The sequence below is a fragment of the Cricetulus griseus genome, chromosome 2 (genome assembly GCF_003668045.3).
Source record: "Cricetulus griseus strain 17A/GY chromosome 2, alternate assembly CriGri-PICRH-1.0, whole genome shotgun sequence".
NCBI lineage: Eukaryota > Metazoa > Chordata > Mammalia > Rodentia > Cricetidae > Cricetulus > Cricetulus griseus.
The window spans coordinates 398,566,642-398,590,710 of NC_048595.1; the positions used below are offsets into that span (position 1 = coordinate 398,566,642).

The window sequence follows — 24,069 nt, forward strand, 5'->3', positions numbered from 1 at the left end:
TTAAAATATAATTGAAATGCCAGCTTTATTGTCCTATTTCAGAAGTATATAATATTTGTTGCATAATAAAATGGAAAAGCACAAAAGGTCCAAGAGGTTTGATTTAGAAACTGCCTATTATCTCATCCAGGTAAAACTGCCAACCTTTGACACAGTTCCATTCATCAGCATTTTCCTATGTATTTTTTTTTTAGCATAACTCAGATACCACAATTATAAAAACTCATATCCAGCTTTTTCAAAATATCATACCATTTCCCTCATATTAATAAAAATTCTTAGTAAATATAATTTTAATTAAAAGAATATTCCTTCTTTTGTTTTTGTTTGTTTGTTGAGATAAGGCTTTCTCTGTACAGCCTTGGCTGTCTTGGAACTTCCTCTGTAGACCAGGCTGGACTTGAATTCAGAGATCCGACTGCTGGGGTTAAAAGTGTGTGCCACCACACCCAGCTTAATGAAAGCATGTATCATAAAAATGTAATGTAGTGTATTTAAACACTCTCCTAATAGCAAGTACTTCGCTAGGAGAGTTAGTGTGAGGAAGCACACAGCCAAGGCCACTGTTTCCTACAAAGGTTGCTTTTGAGAACCCAGGAGGCTATGCAGAGCTTCGGTGAGGCTGAGCGGGCGGGGTAGCAGGTCACAGGTCCTGGCCCAGACGCTCCAGCTCACACAGAAGGAAGTCTATATCAGCCTGGGTCAGTGTGGGGTTGGCCACCACCATCCGGAAGAAGTTGGCCCGGGTCCCATGGGGCTGGTAGCCAATCATCATGGAGCCCTTCTTCACCATGCGCTCCTTGAGTACAGGCGCCACCTGTGACCAATGGAGGGAGGGAGCGCTGAAGCAGCTGGTCTGGCTGCCTGGACCACCTGGCTCCATCCAAAAGCTGTCTCCCCACATCCTGCCACCTTCAGTAGCAGACTTACTGCTCACACCTTTTTCCACTACACGCAACCTGGGAGTGACCTCCTCTGTCTTCTACCACCGTTTCCTCTCTCCAAGAAAACTGGAGCCAGGAACATCTCCAACCAGGCTCATCTCTGACTGCCAGCACTTCTCCTCCCGGATCTCAAGCCTTCATCCTCAGCACCTTCTCTCCTCTTTTAGCCTGACATAGTTTGACCTGTGCCATGTGATCCAGTGGTCACTTACAAAAACACCTAACACAAGTATAAATAAATGATTTCCCTTCTACAGTGACAGCCCAGGAAGGCAGGGCACTGGTGCCTCTCCAGGTTACTAAGGTGTCCAGCACTAATCCATTCTTAGGAATGAGGACATAGCATATCTCCCTGCCTCTAAAAGCATGTGTGGGATGATCTTTCTGGATTCTGTCCCCATCTCAGTGGCAAAGCTACTCCTGATAGGTCACACAGACGCCTGTGTGCCACACACTGGTGAGTTCCTCGGGTAGCACCCTTCTGTCTCCTTACTTTCCAGAAACCTATCTTTCTCTCCACCTGCACCTCACACAAAGAGAAGGCAAGAGGGTGCTCTCCTACACCTACCGTCTCAAGAGCGAGGCTGGGATATGCTATACCAGGCACAGCCAGCAGAGAGCAGAAATACACCAGTGGCTTAGTTCCCAGAATTAGGTCACCCAGAGGGCAAAGCCTACCTGAGACAGCCTTTTGCTGTAATCTGGACTCTCTTTCTTCCCCCGCAGGCTGGGAGGCACAAACCAGAAGCACACATTGACAAACTCAGGCTGAGGGGAGGATGAGAAGGCATGAGCTGAGGAAGGGGTTGTTCCCTGTCTCCACTCCTGGACCTTTATGAGGCTTCATGGGGGGCGGGCATTCAAAGGATCCAGGAGTCCTACCTCCATGACCAACTCAAATCCTTCCCGCTTTTTTATCTCCTCCACCAGGTACCTGGGAATAAGAGGGTAAGAAACATGAGGGAAAGACAGAGGCTGGGAAACAGGAGACCCAAGAAGGTACCAAGAAGACAATGGAGACTGGAAGAGGACAAGCACCGGGGTCCTTCCACACCTACCGGGTGAGAGCAAAGGCCTGGTCGATGCGCCGCTCCAGTCCTTGCCCACCCTGTGCCTTCCACATGAGCCACAACTTCAGACAGTCCACACGGCGGCCACACTGCACCACCTTGTCTCCAGTGTCAAGAGCCACGTCATAGAATTTGTCCTGCTGGAACAGGTAGCTGGCCTGGGACCCGTGGCAGCGCTTGAGCAGGTTCTGTGGGGAGGAAGCTGTCAAAGACCTTCCTACAGTGCTACATGGAGGGGTCTCAACTGAGTCCACCCTGTCTTCTCCCTGCAGCTAGCAGCACTGAGCACAGCTGCCAGCCAACCCTGACTTCTCTCTGGGTTGCTCCCAACACCAGAGCTCTTCCCAAATTCTGCCCAAGACCCCTCTGACGACAACTACAAGCTAGAAACCCATTCCGTCACATGAAAACAAGCCCCTGGGCCCATGGGAGCTCAACACAGGGTTAAGGTGGTCACAGAGTCTTGGTTTCAGTTGGGAGGGTAAAAGGAGCACATTCAGACCCCGATTCCTCTGGGTGAGACAGAGAAGCTAGGGCTCCATAGAGAAAAGGGGGGCTGGGGGGCTGGGAAGATGGAGTCTGGGAGGAGGGCAAACCCACCGAGGTGTCCCGGAGAAGAAGAGCAGAGCACTGCAGCCCTGCACCGAGAAGCTTGTGAGGGTTCCAGGCCACAGAGTCAGCCCTGGGTGAGACAAAGCAAAGCTGGGTCAGTGGTTTCTCCTCCAACTGCCTAGCAGAGCCTTCTTCCCTCCAGACACCCAGTAAAGGGCCTACCCCTTCCCCAGCAGTCAGGAAGGATTCCCAAGCCTGCCCTCCCTCTAATCCTCTATCAATCATCTTCCCAGTTCCTATCTCACCCACTCCATTTCCTCATTCCAGCCCTCCCCAGGCTCCCTAGCTTGTGACTATTGTGAGCACCAAAGATTTGAAGGGAGGGATTCGGGAGGAGGCTGTGTGCACCTCTGGATCCCATCCAGGAGATGCCTGTGTGTCCGGGACAGCAGGACGCTCCCACCCCAGGCGGCCTGTGGAGCAGGAGGAACAGCATGGGTCTTGGCTTTAGTGGAGCCCACCCTACCCCCTCGACCCGAGTCTCACTCACATCCACGTGTAACCATAATCCGTGACGCTGGCAAACATCAGCAATTGCATCCAGGGGGTCAAAGGCCCCTAGCACGGTGGTACCAGAGGTGGTACTGACCAGAAATGGCACAGAGCCCTGTTGCCAAAAGGTAGAGGAGAAAGAAGCAGCAGTCATTGTTAAAGTTGTTCAGATGCTGGCGATAGGCCCTAAGCTCTCTGCACCCCTGTCCCTAACAGTGTATCCGCCTCCCCTGCAGTCTGAAGGAGGGGACACTGGGAGTCACAGGTACAGCAGAACCTAGGTCTACCTATTTCCATGGTTTGTGCACTTTCACTTTTAGTGTTGGGCTGGGGACACAGCTCAGTCAGTAAAGTACCATCTTGCAAATATGTGAACCTAAATTCCATCCCCAGAATCTATATTAAAAAAAAAAAATACACACACACACACACACACACACCTCTACACATGCACACACTACACATACACACCCTACACATGTAAACCTCTACACACGCACACCCTACACACACACACACACACACACACACACACACACACACACACACACCTCTACAAACGAACACCTCTACACATGGAAACCTCTACACACGCACACCCTACACATGACATATGCACATCTCTACACATAGAAACCTTTATACATGCACACTTCTACACCTGTACACCACTACACAAGCACACAATACAAACATAAGCATGTAATGTATTATTGAAGAGCCGAATATTACTGAAAAGCCCCATACTACAAAAGTTTATACCAACATGAGATTAGTAAAAAACCCACCACGGAGGAAAGCCCAAGCACAGATGGCTTCACTAATGAATTCTATCACACATTTAAAACTAAACACTACTGAGTTGGAAAGACAGCTGGGCAGTGAAGAGCGCAACATTAGATGCTCTTCCAGAGGACCCACATATATAAAAAATAAAGATAAAGTAAATCTCATAGTAATAAAAGCATTGGCTGCTCTTTCAGAGGATCCAGGTTCAAGCTCCCACATGACAGGGTATAACTGTCTATAACTCCAATCTCAGGAGATCTAATGCCCTCTTCTGGCCTCTTTGGGCACCAGGCACACACATGGCACATGGATACACATATAGGCAAATCACACATATAAAATATATATATAATTAAAAAACAGTAAGTAGATAGTACCAGTTTACAACTATCTCCTCCCCCAAATCAGAATACATAAACCAACTAGATCTGGAGATGGAGACAGCTCAGAGCAACAGCATTTACCTAGCACACCTGAGGCCTTAAGTAGAATCTCCAAGACCAAACAAACAAAAAGCAAACAACAAAACACATTTAGCCAACTGTGTGTGTACACAATGGAACATGAACACAAAAATAAAACCAAGAGGCAGGCATGATGGCACACACCTTTAATCCTAGCTCTTGGAAAGCAGAGGCAAGCAGAGAGCTCTATGAATCTGAGGACAGGCTGGTCTACACAAAGAGCTCAGGACAGCCAGAACTACATAGTGAGACTGTCTCAAAATACAAAAGAAACTAAGAAAATAGTCTACCGTAACCAGGTCTTGTGGTTCTAGCTAATAATTGAAGCCATTCAAGCAGCTGAGGATTGTCATGTTCAAAACCAGCCAGGGGTACAAGGAGAAACCCTGTCTCAAAAACATCAATCAGTTAATTAAAGCCCCAAAAGAGAGCTCTGGGGATAGTTCAGTGGTGGAGCACTCTCTTGGAATGTTCAGTGCCCTAGATTCAATCACCAATACTAAACACATACACACCAAACACCCAAACAAAGTTACAAAGAATCAAAGACCCACCAAGTGATGCACCACATTTTGCCATCCTAGCACTTGGGATTTAGAAGCAGGAGGATCAGAGGTTCAAGGCCAGCCTGGGTTACGTGGGACTCTGTCTAAAAAAAAAGAGACCTAAATGTAAGAATTTATATTATGCTGTGTGTGGTAGTATAGGTCTTTAATCTCAGCACTTGGGAGACAGAGGTGGGTATCTTTTGAGTTCAAGGGCAGCGTGATGTGAGTCCCAGGCCATTGAGGGCTACTACTTAGACACAGTATCAAAAAAATAAAAAAAACCAAGGCAGTGGTGGCAGTGGTGAATACTTTTGATGCCAGCACTACGGAGGCAGGGGCAGACAGATCTCTGCGAGTTTGAGGCCAGCTTGGTCTACAGAGCAAGTTCCAGGTCAGGTTCCAAAGCTACAGAGAAAATCTGTCTCAAAAAACCAAAGTAAATAAACAAATAAATGGATATTAAAAAAATAATAATGGGGGCTGGAGAAATGACTCAGAGGTTAAGAGCACTGGCTGCTCTTCCAGAGGTCCTGAGTTCAATTCCCATCAAACACATGGTGGCTCACAACCATCTATAATGAGATCTGGTGCCCTCTTCTGGCCTGCAGACATACATGCAGGCAGAACATTGTATGCCTAATAAACAAAGCTTTAAAAAAAAATGTGAATTATAAGGAACTGGACTCAGCAGTTATGAGCACACTTGCTGCTTCCAGCAGACCTGAGTTTAACCCCAGCACTCACACTGGATGACTTATAACTACCTGTAATTCTAGCTCCAGATAACCTAACACTCCCTTGTGGCCCCCATGGTCACTGCACTCACATGCATGCACACCCACACACAGATGGACATACACAAAATTAAAAGCAAAAATGAACCTTTAAACTTTTTAAGTAATTAAAAGTATAAGATACTTATGATACAAAAAGAAACTTTGTGCTCTTTGGCTATGTTAGATAGGATATCCTAAGCACAAGGAACCAAGGCAGGGGTGGTGTGGGGTGGGGTGGGGTGGGGTGGGTAGCAGGATGGTCAGGAGTAACTGTGCTTGCCATCATGTCTGATGGTTTGTATTCAATTCCTGAGCCTCGCATGGTGGGAGGAGAGAACTGACTCTTAAAAGCTGTCCTCTGACCTCCATACACATACTGTGGCACATGTACTCAAGAGGCTGAGACAGGAGGATCACTCTAAGTCTGAAGTCAAGTTGGGCTACACAACAAGACCCTAGCTCCAAAGAAAAAAAAAATTAAAATGAATGGAATTATCAGTAGTTCCACTTCTGGTAAGAATCCTCCAAACCGTAAGCAGAACACTAGGACTCCCTTATGGCTTTAGTGTGTCACTGTAAACTATTAAAAGAATAAATTTAATCCAACTGTAATGCTTGGGGGTGGTGACTGGGCTTTACTTAAGATCATCCGATGGCCCTTATGGTTGACCACTAGCAATTGAGTAAGGAGGAGAGACCAGAGGAGACACCCATGCCTGGTCCCTGTGTCTTGCCATGTTATGTGCTGTACTGATGTGATGCTCTGTCAGCAAGGCAGCCATCACCAGATTTAAGTCTTGAACCTTGGACTAGAGCTGTGAGCCAAAATAAACATCTTTTCTTTATTAAGTTACCCAGCTTCAGGTATTTCACTGTACTAACTAGAACAGTTAGATTGACCACAGGGTCTTAAGAGGTAGTTGTCCAAAGCAGAATTATTCACAATAAATAGAGTGTAGCAGTAACCCAGTGTTTATTGCTGAATGAATGGATAATCAAACGACAAACACATACAATAGAAATTAAGGGGTGTGGGCTGGAGAGATAGCCTAGGGGTTAAGAGCACTGGCTGCTCTTCCAGAGGACCCAGGTTCAATTCCCAGCACCCACAGGGCGGCTCACAGCTGTCTGTAACCCCAGTTCCAGGGGATCATGTATCCTCACACAGACATATATTCGGGAAAAACACCAATGAGCACAAATAAATAAATCTTTTTAAAAAAGAAATTAAGGGGTTTTGTTTGTTTTGTTATTGTTTTGTTTTTTCAAGACAGGGTGTAACTATGTATCCCTAGCAGTCCTGGAACTACCTCTGTAGACCAGGCTGGCCTCAAACTCACAGAGATCTGCCTTCCTCTGCCTCCCAGTGCTAGGATTAAAGGTGCATGCCACTACAGCTGGGCAGAAATTAAGTTTTAACACACAAACTTTCAGACATACTCAAACCATATCCAAGCCACAGTACTCAGGATTGCTCTCAACAAATGCAGTGATGCCTCCTGGCCACTGTAACAGAACAGAGTAAAAGCAGATCTGCACACTTTCAAATATCCTCTGGGTGACTGAGAGAGTGGAGTTGAAGGCAGAACCTGCCCCAAGAAAGTCCACCTACATGAGGAGGGCTGTGTGGGGAAAGGAAACATTCTAGCAAGGGAAGTAGGCTGGCTTAGCTCTTCAGCTTCAGTGCCAGACAGCAGGTGCCTCTGCCCAAGCAGAGTTCTTGTCTGGCCAATACCCACCACCTAATGCATTCCATTTCTCCCTTCGGTCTAAAGCATCATTCCTGAGGGTGTCCTACCCTGCTGCTCTCTCACCTCTGGACTTGATCTTTACCAATGTTCCTGTCTACCTCCCAGCACAGCAAACATACAATTGTTTTATAGGGATCTATGAGTGTCAGTTCTCCTTACATTAATGAAAATAATCTATCAAAATAAAATGAGCGGGGTGGAGCGATGGCTCGAACGGTTAAGGAAGCTCACTGCTCTTGCAGAGGACCCAGTTTCTGTTCCCAGTACCCACATGGCTTACAACCACCTGTAACTCTAGTCTCAGAGGATTTGACATCCTCTTCTGATCTCCATTGGCTCCTGAACATCCCACCCCCCGCACACACGATAGGAGATATCTATCATAATGAGAGACACATGTCTGATAAGCATATGACAAGATTCTCAACACCATTAATCAAATAAGGAAACAGAAATCAAACTACAATGAGATCACTTCACACCCATGAAATGGCTATAACCATAAAGACCTTGTGTCACAGGCCTTGTAACCCTAGTTACATGGAAGGCCAAGGCAGGAGGATCCTAGGTTCAAAGACTGCCTGAGCTATAGGCTCCATTTTTAAGAACCAACACAGAGGACTAGGACTACTGCTCATCTGAGAGAATGCTTGCCTAGCATGCATGAAACCCTGGGTTTTGATCCTCGGCACCACCAAACCAGGTATGATGGTGCATATCTGTAATCCCATGGCTCAGAGGTCAAGACAGGAGGATGAGAAGTTCAAAGTCATCCTAGGCTAGACTAGTACCCACCCACATGGCAGCTCACAACCACCTGTAACTACAGATCCAGGAAATCTGGTGCTGCCTTCTGGCCTCTGCAGGCATCAGGAACTCAAATGGATCACAGACATACATGTAGACAAAACACCCATACATAAAAAAACATCAAGAAATAGTTTTTAAAATGCAAACACACACACACACACACACACACACACACACACACAGTTCTAAATAGCAAGAACAGGCTGTTCATTCTGTACAGTGAGGTGAAATACAAATTTCATGGACAGTGGAGGTATTTTCATGTTATCATATTCCTATCTTATTGTTATATTTGGCTACATTGTACTCTAGTGGTGGTGGTGATGATGATGATGATGACAACAGCTGTGTGGTGGCCCACACCTATAATCACAGCACCAAGTAAGGTAAGGCAGGAAGATCAATCAAGCTTGAGTTCAAAGCTAATGCATGCTGCACAACAAGAGCTTGTCTCTAAAAACAGCAGTGGCAGTGGACAGCAGCTAATGTCCAGGAGCTATTCTAAGCACTTTGCACACTAATTAACTTAATCCCTACAACAGCTTTCTGCAGTGACTTCATTTCACAGAGGAAGAAACTGACCAAACAGACCTATCATAATTTATCTTATCTACCAATGTGTATTGAGTTGTTTTCATTTCATACTTTGCTCCGGCAAATTTCCTCACACACAGAATTCTCTGAGCTTGTGACAATTAACAACAATTCCCTGAGCAGAGGAACTCTGAATCTGCAGGCAGATATATTCAAAACCTGTGCATGGTACCAAACACACCCCACTTGGAAGTGAGAGATAACGGTCCATTTCTCTCCCATGGCAGCGATGCTCAAGAAAGCCCGTGCATCCTCAGCAGTGTCTCCCTGTACTGACGCAGAAACCTTCCATGCTATGTATGCTTCAGGCACCTATCACCATCCCTACAGGGTTGCTTAGGACTTCCTTCGAAGAACCCAACCCACCTACAAGTCTCCGCAGAGTCCCCGACACTAACAGGTGTGGAAATAAAGGAGAGGCCTGAGGACTATCCCTAGCAGGAAGAACCCAAACCACCTTTCCTGAGGGGATAGAAGAGCCCGCCCCACGACCCAGTGATCTCACTCACCTCTGCCTCAGCCAGACTGATCTGCCTCTCCAGATCCTCAGGGATCATTTTCCCTCTGAAAAAGAAAACTGAGTGAGTGGAGAAGGTGCAGGTATTCCAGACCTGACAGAGCTGGGTAAGGCAGAAAGAGCAACACAGGGGCACTGAGACCTCAGGGCACAGGGTAGGGATGCCAGTGGGCACTGAGAAGCAGGAGCGGCAACTCTGAAAGAAGCATAGGCAGGAGAGGTGCACCAGGGACAAGGGCCTGAGGCCTGAGCATTTGATAAGTAGGTGACACACTGTGCCAAGCTGGGTCAGGGCCATGTCGGCAGAAGGACCTTCACCTCTCATCAGCCTTGACCACTCGGACACTGTCAGTGCCAAGTCCCAGAAAAGCAGCTCCCTTACTGATGGAGTAGTGACACTGTGGAAGAATGCAGAGGGCAAGTTAGCATGACCTGAGCTGGGGCCCAGAAGGTGCTAAGGATGGGGAGGGCAGAGGCTGGTAAAAACCATGTGAGCTGCAATCGATGGGATCCTGTGGCCAGGGCTTTCAAGTGTTCATGTGAGGGGATGACGTTGGATCTGAGTTAAGTAGACTCAGAGCTGGTAGGACCTGAGACTCTGCATCTCTAATAACTTGCTAGCTGATGTCAGTGCTGCTGGACGTTGCACTATCCTCACAAGTGGAACTGGTGTCCACTGCACTTGTCTTACACTAACTCCAAGAGGGCAAAATGAGTTTACATACACATTTGGCCTCCTTGGAAGGAAGCGTACCCCCTGGAGGGCAGGAAGAAGACTTGTAGAGTCTCTGACTGAGCTGGCTGAAGATTAGACTCAGGAGGGAGGGTTAGGCCTGTGACTCTTCCCTACCTCCTTTGATGTGAAAAGGGCTAAGGGTGGCAGTGCCCGGAGGCCTCTTTGCTTGCAGTCTGGGTAGCGCTGATAGCGGGCCAGGTTCATGGCATACATGTTCGAGATGGAGCCACCTGTCACAGGGAGAGGGTGGCAGCAAGAGGGAGAGGTGGTGAGTCAAGACTAAGAGTTTTATTCCCCTGACCTTTCCACCCAAACATGATTAGAGTAGCAGGCATCACATTAGCTCCCAAGCCATGAATTCCCAGGATTCACAAATAGCACAGGGGCCAGAACAGCCCCAGAATCAGAAGACACCCCCATACACCCTGAGCTACCTAATAGGGTCACTTTCCCCATGACAGACAGCCTCCAGAGCATTTCTGGCCAACACCAGGATAAAGGGGACAGGAAGCCTCTACATGGGCCTGCCCAGTGGACACAGAGAGGAAACAGCCATTGCCCTTCACACTAGTTCCACAGAATTAGAGAAAGTACAGGAGGCAGACCCCTTACAAAGACCCAAGGGCATCCCCCTTCTCACATACCAGGACAGAAGACCCCATCCCCAGAATTCCAGCCCACCAGGGCACGGAGTTTCTTCAGCACCTCCTCTTCCATGAGGACAAACACGGGGGCAATCTCATATGTGTACCTGCCAGGGAACATCAGTGAAAAGGCTGGGGTGGAAGACCTGCCCAGCTAAGTCAGAGGGCACGGTGAAGTAAGGGTCCCAAGAGAGAAATCGGTGGGATCACACGAGAAAACAGTGGGGTCAAGAGGCATGAGGAGGTTGGTGGACAGAAACCCAAAGGACAGACAGGAGGGAAAACATTGTCAAGGGCATTTGTAGAGAAACAGTGGCAAGAGGCAGAAACCATTCTCCTCTCCTACCCAAATGACTTTTCCCCAGCAAACCCAGATCCTTTGTAGACAGAAGGGCCCTAGATGGCTTACTGGCTGGTGTTGAGGCTTTCTGTGATGATGCGCCCAGCCAGAGCATGGGGGTCTAACCCTGAGAAGAGCTGGTTGAAGAACCGGGGGTGACCTGGAGAAGGGGGAGCAGGCAGGGCTCTCAGGGTGGAGCTGGGAACTGGGGCCAGAAACCCCTCCCGCCAGGCTCCCAGGCACACCAGTCTTGACACTGTAGTGAATCACAGCCCGGCAGCGCTCTAGAATCTGCTCTTGAGACTCGCCCTGGCTCTGCAGCTCCAAATCCAGCAGATGCTTGAGCTCTTCAGGCTCCTTCCATTCACAAACCTAGGAGGAGTGGCCAAGATGCAAAGATCTTAGACAGTGGCTGAGATCCAGCCATAACCTAACAGATGCAAGGCATCACCAACTCGCAATCAAAATAGGTCAAGAATGTTTTCTTTCACGAGTGTACACAAAGCAAGGGGAAATGAAGGACATAAGATTCAGAATGCAGATCTTGAGGCACACATGGACAGGGTGAACCCACTGGAGTCAAGTTTACAAGATGATGGGCAGGAGGAGGAAGGAGAAAGGGCCCACCTTCTCCGAGGCACTGGTCCCTTTCCGAATGGCCTCATCTACAACAATCCCAAACACATCCCGGAGTAAGGACTCCACAGCCACAGGGTCCCCATCCAGGGCATTGAGTGGTTTTGAGGCAGCCATCAGGATGAAACCTGCAAACAGAGTAGAACCCTTCCTCATTCGGCCTATGTGCCACACCTGGACCCAACAAGCAAGACTTTCTACCTGGTAACAGGCTCAAGGTCCTGGCTAAGTACAGATGAGGGTGGGTGGCAGCATCCAAGGAGAAAGCCAGTGGCAGCAAGAAAGAAGGGAAAGGCAACCGATACTAAGTAAGCAGGATCAGTGGTCAGTCTACCTAGGGCAGAGACATGACACTTACCTTTCTGCTCAGGTCTGTGTTCAGATGAGCTGGTGACAAGGCACACAATGAACTTTTCAGAATAATAGGACCAAGAAAGCAGAGGGAGTAGGGTAAAGCCAACAGTCACATGGCCATGGCACAACTCTCGTGACCCTTGCCCGAAAGAGAACTTTCACAGATTTGGGACAGGAACAGCTGGTTAAGTTCCCTGAATAATCATTAGCTGACAGAAGAAGGGTGGGGGCATGAAAAGCAAGGCGAAAGCAGGTGGCACATTCACCTCAGGGAGTGGAGAAGGGATTCCCACTGTGACTCTAAGCTCCCAGGGAATGGGGGAAGACTGGAGGAAGGCAAGGGTAGAGAGGCCCAGGGAAAGGTTCAGGAAGGGCCTGAGATGTACAAGTTAAGCCATTCTACCTCTGAGACTTTGCAAAACCATCCTTGTTTCTTCTCCTAATTCTGTCCCCCCCTCTCTCTGCCTCTCTCTCTGTCTCTCTCTCTCTGTCTCTCTCTCTCTGTCTGTCCCTCTCTCCTCCCTCCCTCCCTCCCTCCCTCCCTCCCTCCCTCCCTCCTCCCTCCTCCCTCCCTACCCCTAGAGACAAGGTTTCTCTGAATAGACCTGGCTATCCTGGAATTCATTCTATAGATGAGACTGGAGCGATCCTCCTGAGTGCTGGGATTAAGGTGTGCACCACCACCACCCGGCTAATTTTCTTTTTCTTTCCTTTTTTTTTCTTTTGGTTTCTCTGTGTAGCTTTGGAGCCTATCCTGGCACTCGCTCTGGAGACCAGGCTGGCCTCCAACTCACAGAGATCTGCCTGCTTCTGCCTTCCGAGTGCTGGGATTAAAGGCGTGTGCTACCAATGCCCAGCTTTTTTTTCTTCTTTTTAAGGTTGCATGTATCCCAGGCTGATCTCCAACTTGATATATGGCCAACAATAATTTTGAACTCCTCATCTTCCTGCATCTACCTCTCAAAGGCTGAGATGAGCCAGGAATGAGCCCCATACCCAGTTTATGTCATCCTGGGACCCAGACCCAGGACTTTGTATATGCTAGGCAAGCACTGTACCAACTAAGCTACATCCATGCCCTAGCATCCCCCACCCATCTTTTCTTTAGATGGAGCCTTAGATATAGCCATGGCTTGCCTTAAAACTCAAATCTTCCTGCTTCAGTTTCCAAGTACTGTGATCAGTAGGTCTATGTTATCAAGCCTCCTCTGTCTTGGCTTCTGAAGTCCTCTCCCAGGAGGCCTCACTGAGGAAGCACTGTGTCACACAAGCATGGTGTCTTGCCATCCATGCTAAGATTGTTGGAGGACATGCAACAACAATACCCCAGGGCCTGATGGATCCCAACTCTAAGTGTACTCAGAATTCAGAAAAGTCCCGGGAGGCTGAAGTCTAGGGAGATCTGCAATGGAATTGAAGCTGAGACTTGAATCTGGGCAGTAGAAACACAGCAGGTAAACAGGAGGTGAGAAGCACTTGACACAGAAGGAAGAAGGCCATGAGCTAACATGGGAATTAGCAAGGCTGGTTCTGACTCAGGCAGAAACTGGCCAGCTGGGATGCGGAAGCAAAGGTGAGTGGGTTATGGAAGCCTTAAGCATCAGCCAGACCTAGGAATCTAATTTTACCCTGCAGAAAATGAAGTTACTAAAGGACTTAAATTGATGCTGACAGCTAGTTGTGCTGGTTCAAGCCTGCAACCACAACTGGAAGCAGAGGCAGGAAGATCATGGCAAATCCCAGGCCAGTTAGAACTACATACAAAGACCCTGACTTGTAAAGACAAAAACAAAACATTAGAATGGGAATGGGAAAGATGAGGGGGCAGTGGTGGAGCACACCTTTAATCCCAGCACTTGGGAGACAGAAGCAGACAGATCTCTGTGAGTTCAAAGCCAGCCTGGTCTACAGACTGTCTAGTTCCAGGACAGTCAGGGCTACACAGAGAAACCCTGTCTCAAAAATCAAAACAAACAAACAAAAAAAACAAAACACACAAAAACTAATTTTTAAAAAATTGATGCTTTTAGCTGGATCTGTATGGACCCAGTACTCCAATCCCAGTGCTTAGGAAGTTGAGACAGGAGGATCACTATGAGCTTGAGGCCAGGCAACACTACACAGAAAGCCCCTGGAGAGAGAGAGAGAGAGAGAGAGAGAGAGAGAGAGAGAGAGAGAGAGAGAGAGAGAGAGAAGAAAGGAGGGAAGGAGGGAGGGAGGGAGGGAGGGAGGGAAGAAGCTGTGTGGTGGTGATCTATGGATTTAATCTTAGCACCTGGGAGACAGAGGTCAGCCTAGTCTATAAATTGAGTTCCAGAACAGCTAGAGCTGTTACACAGAGAAACTCTATCTCTAAAAACAAAATGAGAGTGCCAGGCGTTGGTGGTACATGCTTTTAATCCCAGCATTCAGGAGGCAGAGGCAGGAGGATCTCTGTGAGTTCAAGGCCAGCCTGGTCTACAGAGTGAGTTCCAGGACAGTCTCCAAAGCAATACAGGGAACTCGAAAAACCAAAAGAGAGAGAGAGAGGGAGGGAGGGAGGGAAGCGGAGGGAAGGGGAGGGGAGGCGAGGGGAGGGGAGGCGAGGCAAGGGGCAAGCCACACCAGGTTTGGTCACTCTCTGGGTTACACCAATTCTGACAAAGTCTGTTGAAGGAAATGGAAGAATCAAAGATGACCGTGGAGTTTTGCACTTGGGTGACTGGAAAAGTTATATGGAGGCAAGAGGGAGAAACCTGAATGAAAGTGAAAAAGAGACTTCCAGATGTGTCCATCCAAATGGAAGCTTCCTGAGACTAGAAGTCTGCCCAGCTAGAGCACCAGTGAGATCACAGGGAGCTGAATCTTTGTAATGCAAGGATGGATGGGATGAGAGCACCAACACTGAGGTTTGAGGAACCTCCAGGAGAGGGCACATGGATCTGGAACACAGCCACCTTCCTGAGGGGAACTATTCAAATATAATCCACTGTCAGCAGTCACCAGGTCTCACACTAGCATTCACCGGGTGTGAGGAAGTGGCAACACTAGCCAGGACAGAGATGGAGGGGTCAGTTCTTCAGAGTCACCGGAACAGTGGCAAACATGGAGTACAAAGGTCAAGAGACTAATTAAACTTAAGGCAAACTGGATGAACCACATTTTAAAAAGGGAACTGAGTTTCAGAGTTTTTACTGCAAATACTAACAAATGCTGCCTCTGGCATGTAATCTTTCTTCTACGTGGTGATATATTATTTATGATTTGTTAAAACTTTCCTGAGGGCACAGAAAGCAAAGCCAGCCACACTAGTTAACCATAGAAGCCAGGCGGTAGTGGTACACACCTTTAATCCCACCACTTGGGAGGTAGAGGCAGATGGATCTTTATTAGTTCAAGACTACACTCAGCTACACGAATTGATCCAGTGCTAAGAGAAACAGCTCACAAAGATGATCTCAGCACTTGCATTCACACACCTTTAATCCCAGCACTAGAGAGGTATAAAAGATAGGAGCAGGGTCTAGGAGTCTCTAGCCACTTTAAGGACAGCATAGCAGTCAGAGTGAATCTGAGGAACTGTGAAGTCAGGAACAGTCTGAGGATCGCCTCTTTTGTCTGAGCTGAGGTAGAGGTAAGAGCTAGTAGCTTGGCTACTTTGCTGATCTGACCCTCGGGTTGAACCCCAACATCAGTCTCTGGGTCTTTTATTTTTCTACATATTGCCTTTTCTCCATAAACAAAAAATGGGTAATCTTACATTAGCACATACAGAGCTCCCTATTGTTCTAAGAGCTTCGTGGAGATACATTTTACATAGCCACAGAACACACCCCTTTATCCAGGGGGTTTAGTACAACCACAAATTTGAGCAAGCACTGCCACTACCTAACTCTAGAACCTCCTCATCCCAGGGATAAACTCATCAGCAGTCACCGGTTCCTCCCACACAGACCTCTGGCAACCACAAATCCACTTTCCTTCTCTACAGATTTGCCAGGCTGCGCAGGTCACGTCAAAAGAAGTATACAATATGTGGGTTTTGTAACTGGCTTCTTTTACTCAGCAAACTGTTTGAAAGATTGTAGCATGAGCCAGTATCTTCCTCCTTTTCATGGCTGGTTCATACTCTTTGTAGGTACATTATGTACTTCATTTGGCCATTTATAAGTTTCTAAATATTCCAGTCACTGTTGCCACTAGGCTATAATGAATAATGCGGCTATGAATGTTTGTGTACAAGTTTTTGTGTGGGCATGTATTTTTAATTCCCCTGAGGACATACCTGGTGGTAAACTGCTGAGTCACATGCTAACTCTAGGTTTAACCTTTTGAGAAATTGCCAAATTGTTTTCCAAAATAGTTGCCCTTTGACAGTTCCCACCAATAATGTTTGAGAGACTTGTCACTGTCTGTCGTTTTTACCATTACCATAAGCATGTTTGATAGGGGCCAACATTCATAAAACTTGTAACAATGTACAAAAATGTTTGATCAGCAAGATGGCTCAGAAAAGTTAAAGGTGCTTGCCACCAAGACTGACCGCCTGAATTTGATCCATGGACCCCACAGGATAGATTTAGAGAACTGACACTTGTAGAAGTGTCCCTTTGGCCGGGAGTTGGTGGTGCACACCTTTAAACCCAGTACTTGGGAAGCAGAGGCAGACAGATCTCTGTGAGTTCGAGACCAGCCTGGTCTACAAGATAGCTCTTCCAGGACAGCCTCCAAAGCCACAGAAAAACCCTGTCTCAAAAAACAAAACAAAAAAAAGTCACCCTTTGACCTCCACACACACACACACACACACACACACACACACACAGAGAGAGAGAGAGAGAGAGAGAGAGAGAGAGAGAGAGTAAATAGACATCTCAGTGTAGTTTTATATAAATGGATCAGTAGTTTTTCTGAAATAATGACACACTTCAGACTCTGACTGCCCCACGCTAGCAGAGCAACAGATGGTCTTCTGTTTGTCTGTCTTATGCTGTGTTGCCCTGGCTGGCCCAGCACTCATGAGTTGAATCAATCCTCCTGCCTCAGCCTTGTGAGCACTGGGACTTTAGGTGTATATTCCTGTGTTCAGCTTTGTTTTGCTTCATGTGTGCAGTGGTGGGGATAGAACATCGGGACTTGGGTTCAACTTCTAGCACCCAAGTTGACAATGGCAGGAGATCCAATACTCTCTTCTGGCCTCCTCAGGCACTGCATGCATGTGTTGTACCTTTATACATGCAGGCAAAACACCCATACACATAAAAATAAGTTAAAAAAAAAAAGCCAGGCAGAGGTGGTGCACACCTTTAATCCCAGCACTCAGGAGGCAGACACAGGTGGAACTCCATGAGTTCGAAGCCAGCCTGGTCTACAAACAAGAGTTCCAGGACATGCTCCAAAGCTACACAGAGAAACTCTGTCTTGAAAAACCAAAATGAGATCAGACAGAAATGAATGAACCCTTCAGCCAACATGCTCAGTACTCAGCTAGCCCTCATCTACTTCTAACACTGTCTAGGGTCCCCAAAACAGAGAATGGTACCACCCACAATTGACTGGGTCTTCCTGTGTCAATTAACAGTCAAGGAAATACCTCACAGCCATGTCCACAGGCCAAAATGATTTACACAATTACTCAGAGGAGACTGGTATTCTAGGTTATGCCAGGTTGACAAAGCCAACCAGCAGAACAGCACCCCTGAACTGAAAAACAAAATTATACATCAATCTCATCTTACTTACACCATTAAAATAAGTTACATTAAAACAAGAAAAGATTGAGAAGGGTCTAAGTACAGTAGTGTGTACAACTTTACAGATCTCTGTGAGTTCAAGGCTAGACTGGGTTGCATGGTGAGACACTGTCTCCAAAAATAAATAAATAATCATGATGATGATGATAAAAATTGTTTTTTCCTTTTTTTTTTTTTTTGTTTTTTGTTTTGTTTTTCGAGACAGGGTCTCTGTGTGGCTTTGGAGGCTGTCCTGGAACTAGCTTTTGTAGACCAGGCTGGTCTCGAACTCACAGAGATCCACCTGCCTCTGCCTCCCGAGTGCTGGGTTTAAAGGCGTGCACCAGCAATGTCCATCGATAATAAAAATTGTTAAGGCGGGGCTCAGGAAGTAGTTTTGTGACAGGCCAGGCCCTCAGTTCAATCCCCAACACCATAAAACCAAAAAATTCCAAAGTATATACATTACCAGGCTCAAGGACTGTCCCTTGTATGTCATTCTATTTCCCAACTTCTTTATTAGCTACCATCAAAGGTCTAAGGGACGGCAACGGGAGCTAGACAGCTTGTTTCTATTACACAACCCATGCTGGCTCTGAAGAGAATGGGTTCAGCTTGTTCAGCAAACATTGACTGACTGTCTACTTCTGTCGCTTGGCTGGCACTGCCCCAGGAACTGTGTTTATCCTGTGGGTTCCAATGAGCAGCCAGCAAAGGAACCCATCATGCAGACTGAAGGCAAAGTCATGTAATGGAGTGTAAGCACTCACACAGAAAGACAGGACTGTGCAGTCTGGACAACTGGCCAGTCCAGACTTCCTAAAAGCACAGATGATGTCCTTCAGGTGATGGTGGTGGGGGACACACACACCCATCAGGAATCATCACAGCACTGTTTGCTTAAGTGATGGAGTGATGCCGTTACACAGAGAAACCCTGTCTTGGAAAAACAAAAACAAGAAAGTGATGGAATGAGCCTGAGAGAGGCTGAGTTAGGGACACTACACCTGAGGGCAAAGAGATCTGAACAGTTAGCTACCTCCAAAAGTTCTTTTAACTAGGCTTATTTTAGAAAGTTAACAAATTGGAACCTTTAAGATGGCACAGCAGGCCGGGTGTTGGTAGCACACGCCTTTAATCCCAGCGCTCGGGAGGCAGAGGCAGGTGGATCTCTGTGAGTTCCAGGCCAGCCTGGTCTACAGAGGGAGTGCCAGGATAGGCTCCAAAGCCACAGTGAAACCCTGTCTCGAAAAACCAAAAAAAAAAAAAAAAAAAAAAAAAAAAAAGCACAGCAGTTAAGGACCCTTGCTCTCAAGCCTGGTGAACTGAGTTCTTCCATCCCTGGACCCACATGGTAGAAGGGGAGAACTGACTCTCAAAAATTGACCTCTGGCTTGGCAGTGGTGGAGCACATCTTTAATCCCAGCACTTGGGAGGCAAGGGAAGGTAGATCTCTGTGAGTTTGAGGCCAGGCTGGTCTACAGAGTGAGTTCCAGGACAGGCTCCAAAGCTACTCAGAGAAACCCTGTCTTGAAAAACAAAAACAAAAAAAGAAAGGAAGGAATGAAAAGAAACCCTGTTTCAAAAAATAAATAAATAAACAACCCCTTCCCCTCAAAAAAGGAGTTGTAGGCTAAAGATATGGCTGTGTTAAGAGGACTTATTGTTTTTGCAGAGGTTTGGTTCCCAGCGCAGAACCCTCTATAACTCCAGTTCAAGGGGTTCCAACATCTTCTTCTGGCCTCTCAGGGAACTGCACACAAATGATGCAAATACATACATTTAGGCAAAACATTTAGTCAGAATCAAATAATCTGCCTAAAATACAAGAAGATAACTACCTAAGGATGTCCACCATTGCATTATTACTGTCTTTTTGTTGTTGTTGTTGTCGTTTGTTTCTTCCCCAAGACAGGGTACCATAAAGCCTGGCCTCAAATTCACTGTGTAGCTGAAAATAATCCTGAAGTTGTGATCCTCCTGCTGAAGGGACTATGGCAGCTCAAGCATGGCAAGCATGGCCCTGGCAGGCCTTGCCCTTCTCCTCTGCCTTGCTAAAACCTTAGAGTATATTCCTGAAGCTAGCCACCAAGGTGCACTCCCTTATTCGGCCACTTCTTCCTTTTGGCTGACCATCAAGGTCCAGCTATCAAAGTATTGAAGTCTAGAAATCAAGAGCCCCCTTTGTCTCACCTGATTAACATGCTCAATTAAAATTAAACACCTCATCCTAACATGGTGTCAACCCCCCCCCTTTTTTTTTTTTTTTTTGATTTTTCAAGACAGGGTTTCTCTGTGTAGCACTGGTTGTCCTGGAACTCGAACTGAAGACCAGGATGGCCTGGAACTCACAAAGATCCACCTGTCTGGGATTAGCCTCCTGAGTGCTGAGATCAAAGGTGTGAGCCGCTGCCACCACCTGGCAGCCTTGAGTGGTTTTTGTTTTTTGTCTTGTGACAGTCTCCCCATGCTCTTCTGGCTTCTGAATTTCTGGGCTCAAGTGATTCTCTTGCTTCAGCCTCTCAGGCAGCTGAGACTACAGGTGTACATCATCTCACACAGCTTTTGTCATGAAACAATTCTTAATACACAAACTCAGACGTTAGACATGCACTCTCTGCTGGCTTTGTAACCCAACAATTAACTTAGGAGACTCTCAAGTCAGCTTGAGCTACAGAATAAGGTCCTATATCTCAAAAACAGGAAGTAAAATATACCATATGGCACATTACAGGTGATCAAAAAATATGCACTGGGTGAAAAAAATATTTGTATGAACTCAGAAAAAGTGTTTCATGATACAGAGTTCACCAAACTGGTAAGGCCTGGGAGCAGCTGGCAGCTAGCTTCTCTAGCATGTGCCAGCCCACAGACTCCATCTATCCCCAGCACCGAAAATACAATAGGGGCTGGAGAGACAGCTCAGCAGTTTAGAGCACTGGCTGCTTTTCCAAAGGACTTACAACTTACAACATCCACATGATGGAGCACAACAGTCCGTCACTCCAGGTGGCTCATTAAATGTCCCTAATGCCAATTTCTACGTATTCTACGCCCTCTTCTGGTCTCTAAGGACACCAGGCACTCAAGTGGTACACAGGCAGGCAAAACGCCCATACACAGAAATAAAAATTTTAAATATATAATAATAACAATAATAAGAATGATTATCTTCTAGAAAAAATTAACCATTTTAAAAATATGTTTGTATTCTGTAGACTGGAAATGGATAAGCTTTTTTTTTTTTTTTTTTTTTTTTTAAAGACACAGGGTATCCCTGGCTGGTAGAACTCACTATGTAGACCAAGTTGGCCTTGAACTCACAAAGATCCACCTGCTCTGCCTTCCAGGTACTAGCATTAAATGTGTTTATCACACTTCCTTACTTTAGTTTTAAAAAATGTATTTGTTTATTGTGTGTGTATGAGTGTGTCTGTGCAGGTTAAAAGGCCTGTGCACACTTAGAGGTCAGAAGAAGGTATTGTATCACTCTGCCTATCACTCTGCCTAGTCCTCTAGAAGCAAGGTCTCTCACCACCTGTGGCTCCAATTCTCTGTTAGGCTGGAAACCAGCAAGTCCCAGGGTCCTCCAGTCTCCACCCTCCTCAGAGCTGAGTTTACTGGCATATTCCCGTGAGGCCAGGTTTATTACCTGGCTAACAGGATCCAATATTTCCTCAAGATTTCCCAGCAAGCACTCTTAATAAACAGCTGGGTCATCTCTCCAGAGCCCTAATTTGTTTTAAAAAAACGTTCCTGGTGACATTTCTCTCCGTCTTATGTGAATTTTAGGATGACCCTAAGAGGACATGGAAATTTCTTTAATGGTCTAAAATGTGCGGGTCTGTGGTTAGGAAACCTTACCTTTTGTTTATTATAAACTTTTTTTTTCTTAGATAGTGCCTCGCAGTCTCCTAAACTCACCAGACAGCAGCCATAATAGAAACTAGAACTTAAGTGGAATTCACATTTCCTTCTGCTAAGTGTGCATTTCGAGTACTCCAACTTTTAGCAGGATCCCTCTCTAATGCTAAAGTGCTCAAGGATGGACTCACTGGTCCCCTTGACAGATGTAGCCTGGCCCAGGGAGTGACATGCATGTCACTAGTCCACCGAAGGGGAAAAAAGGGCTTTTCCTGCAAGGAAGCCTAGGATAGGGAGGCAAGAAACTAGCGAGTCTGGCTCAGGGCACAAGGTTGCGGGATCAGAGCAGGGCTGCCTTGGGTACTTCGGGAACGTCTCCCAGACTCATACTCGGATTGTGGTTTAGTGTGTACCGCAGGTCGACTCTTCTCCCATTCGACCTCACAGACCGCTGCAGGTCTGCGCCGGAGAGCAAGCAACGGAAACACAAAGCTGACCAAGTTAAATGAAAAAGATCAGGAGTGCGAACTGTTCTAGCGTCTACCTGGGGCTCTGGACTTAGGAGCGACAGGAGAGAGATGCAGCTCTTCCAGGAGCCAACCAGCTCACCTAGAGAACCTTCTCAAAGAACGCTCAGCCCCTGCGGACTCCCGGACAGAGCGCTGGTGTCTGCCCTCAGTCAAGATGGCGGCCACGGCGTCTACGCGCCACAGCGCGCGCGCGGCCCTTCGCACCCTCCTCCTCCGGTCCTGCCGACCGCCACCCCTCCCACTCGCCAGCTGCAGCACTCTGCGCGTCCCCAGCCTCACCCCTTTTTGGCGGCCCCCCTCCTGTCCAGGCTGCCGAGCCCGGAAGTGGATGTGGCCGCTTGGCACAGAAGACGAGGGGGAGGGAGAAGTGCTTCCGGGGAAACGGGCCCCGGGTTGGTGTTTGTAAACTTGCCTCGGTCCCGGCGCGGGCAGCAGCGGCCGCGGACTTGGCACCGGGTGCTTGGGGGCTGGAGGAGGCGTCGCGCGGCGGAGACGGCGGGAGACCGCGCCGGACAGGTAGGCGTGCGCCGCGGGGAGGCAGCGTCGAGCAGGCAGGCGGGCGGCGGCGGCGCCTCGGCAGCTCGCAGGCCGTGGGGCGCCGCGCGCGCGAAGGGGGAGGGAGCGCGCGGAGGAGGGCGCACGGCGGAGGGCGGAGGAGGGAGGGAAGGAGGGAGGAAGGGGCCGCGAGGGAGGGCCGCCCGCCCCGCCCCGCTCCCCCCTCCCCCGCCGCCGGGGGTGAGGGGTCTCGCTGGGAGGAGACGCGGGCACGAGCAGGAGCGCGCAGGTTGCGCGCGGCTCGGCGGCCCCGGGCTCTGCTCCGGGTCCGCGCGCTGCGGCTGCTCGCAGAGAGCATGCTCGCCCTGCACCTCCACCTTCAGCCCCAGCCCCAACCCCAGTTCCAGCTTCAGCTCCTCCGCGGCGAATTTACGTACCTTCGGGTGGACTCGGAGTAACACTCACGCGTGGGCACTGCCAGTCGGTGTCTACTAGACACCCCTGTCCGGCTCAGCGGTGGCCCCCGAACTTCCCTCCAGCACGGTTGTGCCAGCGTCTGTGGAGTGCCAGTTTTGCAGGCCGGCCCACTCGGCACAAAAGCCCCAGAGGGCCTCCGCCCCCTTCTTCCGTTCCTAAGATGGCAAATCCGAGCACTTACTCTGTTGGCAGGTTCTCTTTATAGGAGACCCAACTTACTTTTACTCCTGTTGGCTGCTCCTCCTGGCCCAGGAGGCCAGTTTCTTCTGGCCTAGAAAGAAAGCTCTTGACTCATGTCCTCCTCTTGAGCTTCAGAGAGTGCAGCAAAATAAGTTGAGAGGGTGTCAAGCGTTGTATGGCCTGAGGATGTTACACTTAAGGGCCTTGTCTCCCTTTCTGGTTTCAGGTTCCTGGAGCAAACCTAGAGCTTCACCAAGAAAATTCACCTGGGAAACCAAGACGGATAGACTATCATTCCTTCAGACAGTAGGCAGAAGTCAGAGACCTCGGATTTTTGCAACACCTGTTTTCCCTTTGGAGGACATTAAATTCTTTGGGAAGACAAAGGCAGTTCAATATGGCAACTGAACTGAAAGAACAGGAAGGAGCCATTATTGTGATTTGGTGACAGTTCTTCAAACAACTTAAGGAAAGCTGGATAAAGAACTTCTGAACTTTGGGGTTCATTAGGTGAAAAACCAGCATGGCTCAGGTAAAAAGTTCACTCTAGAGTCCTCCTTCAAGATCATTCACTGGGAAGCCTGTTTGCAATGTCACTCTTGAATTCTGCCTTAGTCAACAGTATTGACCATCCCCAGTGAGCCGAGCTCTGTGTTAAACACCAGGGGGAGATCTAGAGGAAGGAAAGAATACAGGCCTCCCTGCCTTCAGGGAGCTTCCAGTCAAATGAAGGAG

The 24,069-nt window shown here is 47.9% G+C and overlaps 2 protein-coding genes across 8 annotated transcripts in view; one reads left to right on the forward strand and one right to left on the reverse strand.

The window, feature by feature from the left end:
- Csad (cysteine sulfinic acid decarboxylase) lies at positions 1-23,261 on the reverse strand. Of its 4 annotated transcripts, none has more exons than XM_027396668.2 (15): positions 23,115-23,261; positions 11,715-11,851; positions 11,333-11,459; positions 11,157-11,247; positions 10,748-10,854; positions 10,218-10,333; positions 9,686-9,765; positions 9,360-9,414; positions 3,117-3,233; positions 2,975-3,039; positions 2,615-2,696; positions 2,003-2,202; positions 1,827-1,878; positions 1,623-1,712; positions 1-817 (listed from the first exon to the last, which is right to left on the reverse strand). In XM_027396668.2, exons 2-15 carry the CDS (start codon positions 11,838-11,840, stop codon positions 644-646), a joined length of 1,482 nt encoding a protein of 493 aa, XP_027252469.1. In that variant the 5' UTR covers positions 11,841-11,851; positions 23,115-23,261; the 3' UTR covers positions 1-643. The 4 variants fall into 4 exon arrangements, with proteins under 4 accessions (XP_027252469.1, XP_027252472.1, XP_027252468.1 ...); XM_027396671.2 differs by lacking the exon at positions 23,115-23,261 and adding an exon at positions 22,595-22,785; XM_027396667.2 differs by lacking the exon at positions 23,115-23,261 and adding an exon at positions 22,262-22,395.
- The window catches only part of Znf740 (zinc finger protein 740), an 11,508-nt gene continuing 9,887 nt past the window's right edge, over positions 22,449-24,069 (forward strand). Inside the window, exons 1-3 of one of the 4 annotated variants that reach the window (XM_035440898.1) lie at positions 22,449-22,698; positions 23,561-23,866; positions 23,950-24,069. In XM_035440898.1, coding sequence (XP_035296789.1) covers positions 23,858-23,866; positions 23,950-24,069 — 129 coding nt within the window. In that variant the 5' untranslated portion in view covers positions 22,449-22,698; positions 23,561-23,857. Of the gene's footprint in view, positions 22,699-23,560 lie in introns of all 4 variants that reach the window. The other 3 variants (XM_027396673.2, XM_027396676.2, XM_027396674.2) reach the window with 3 other exon arrangements.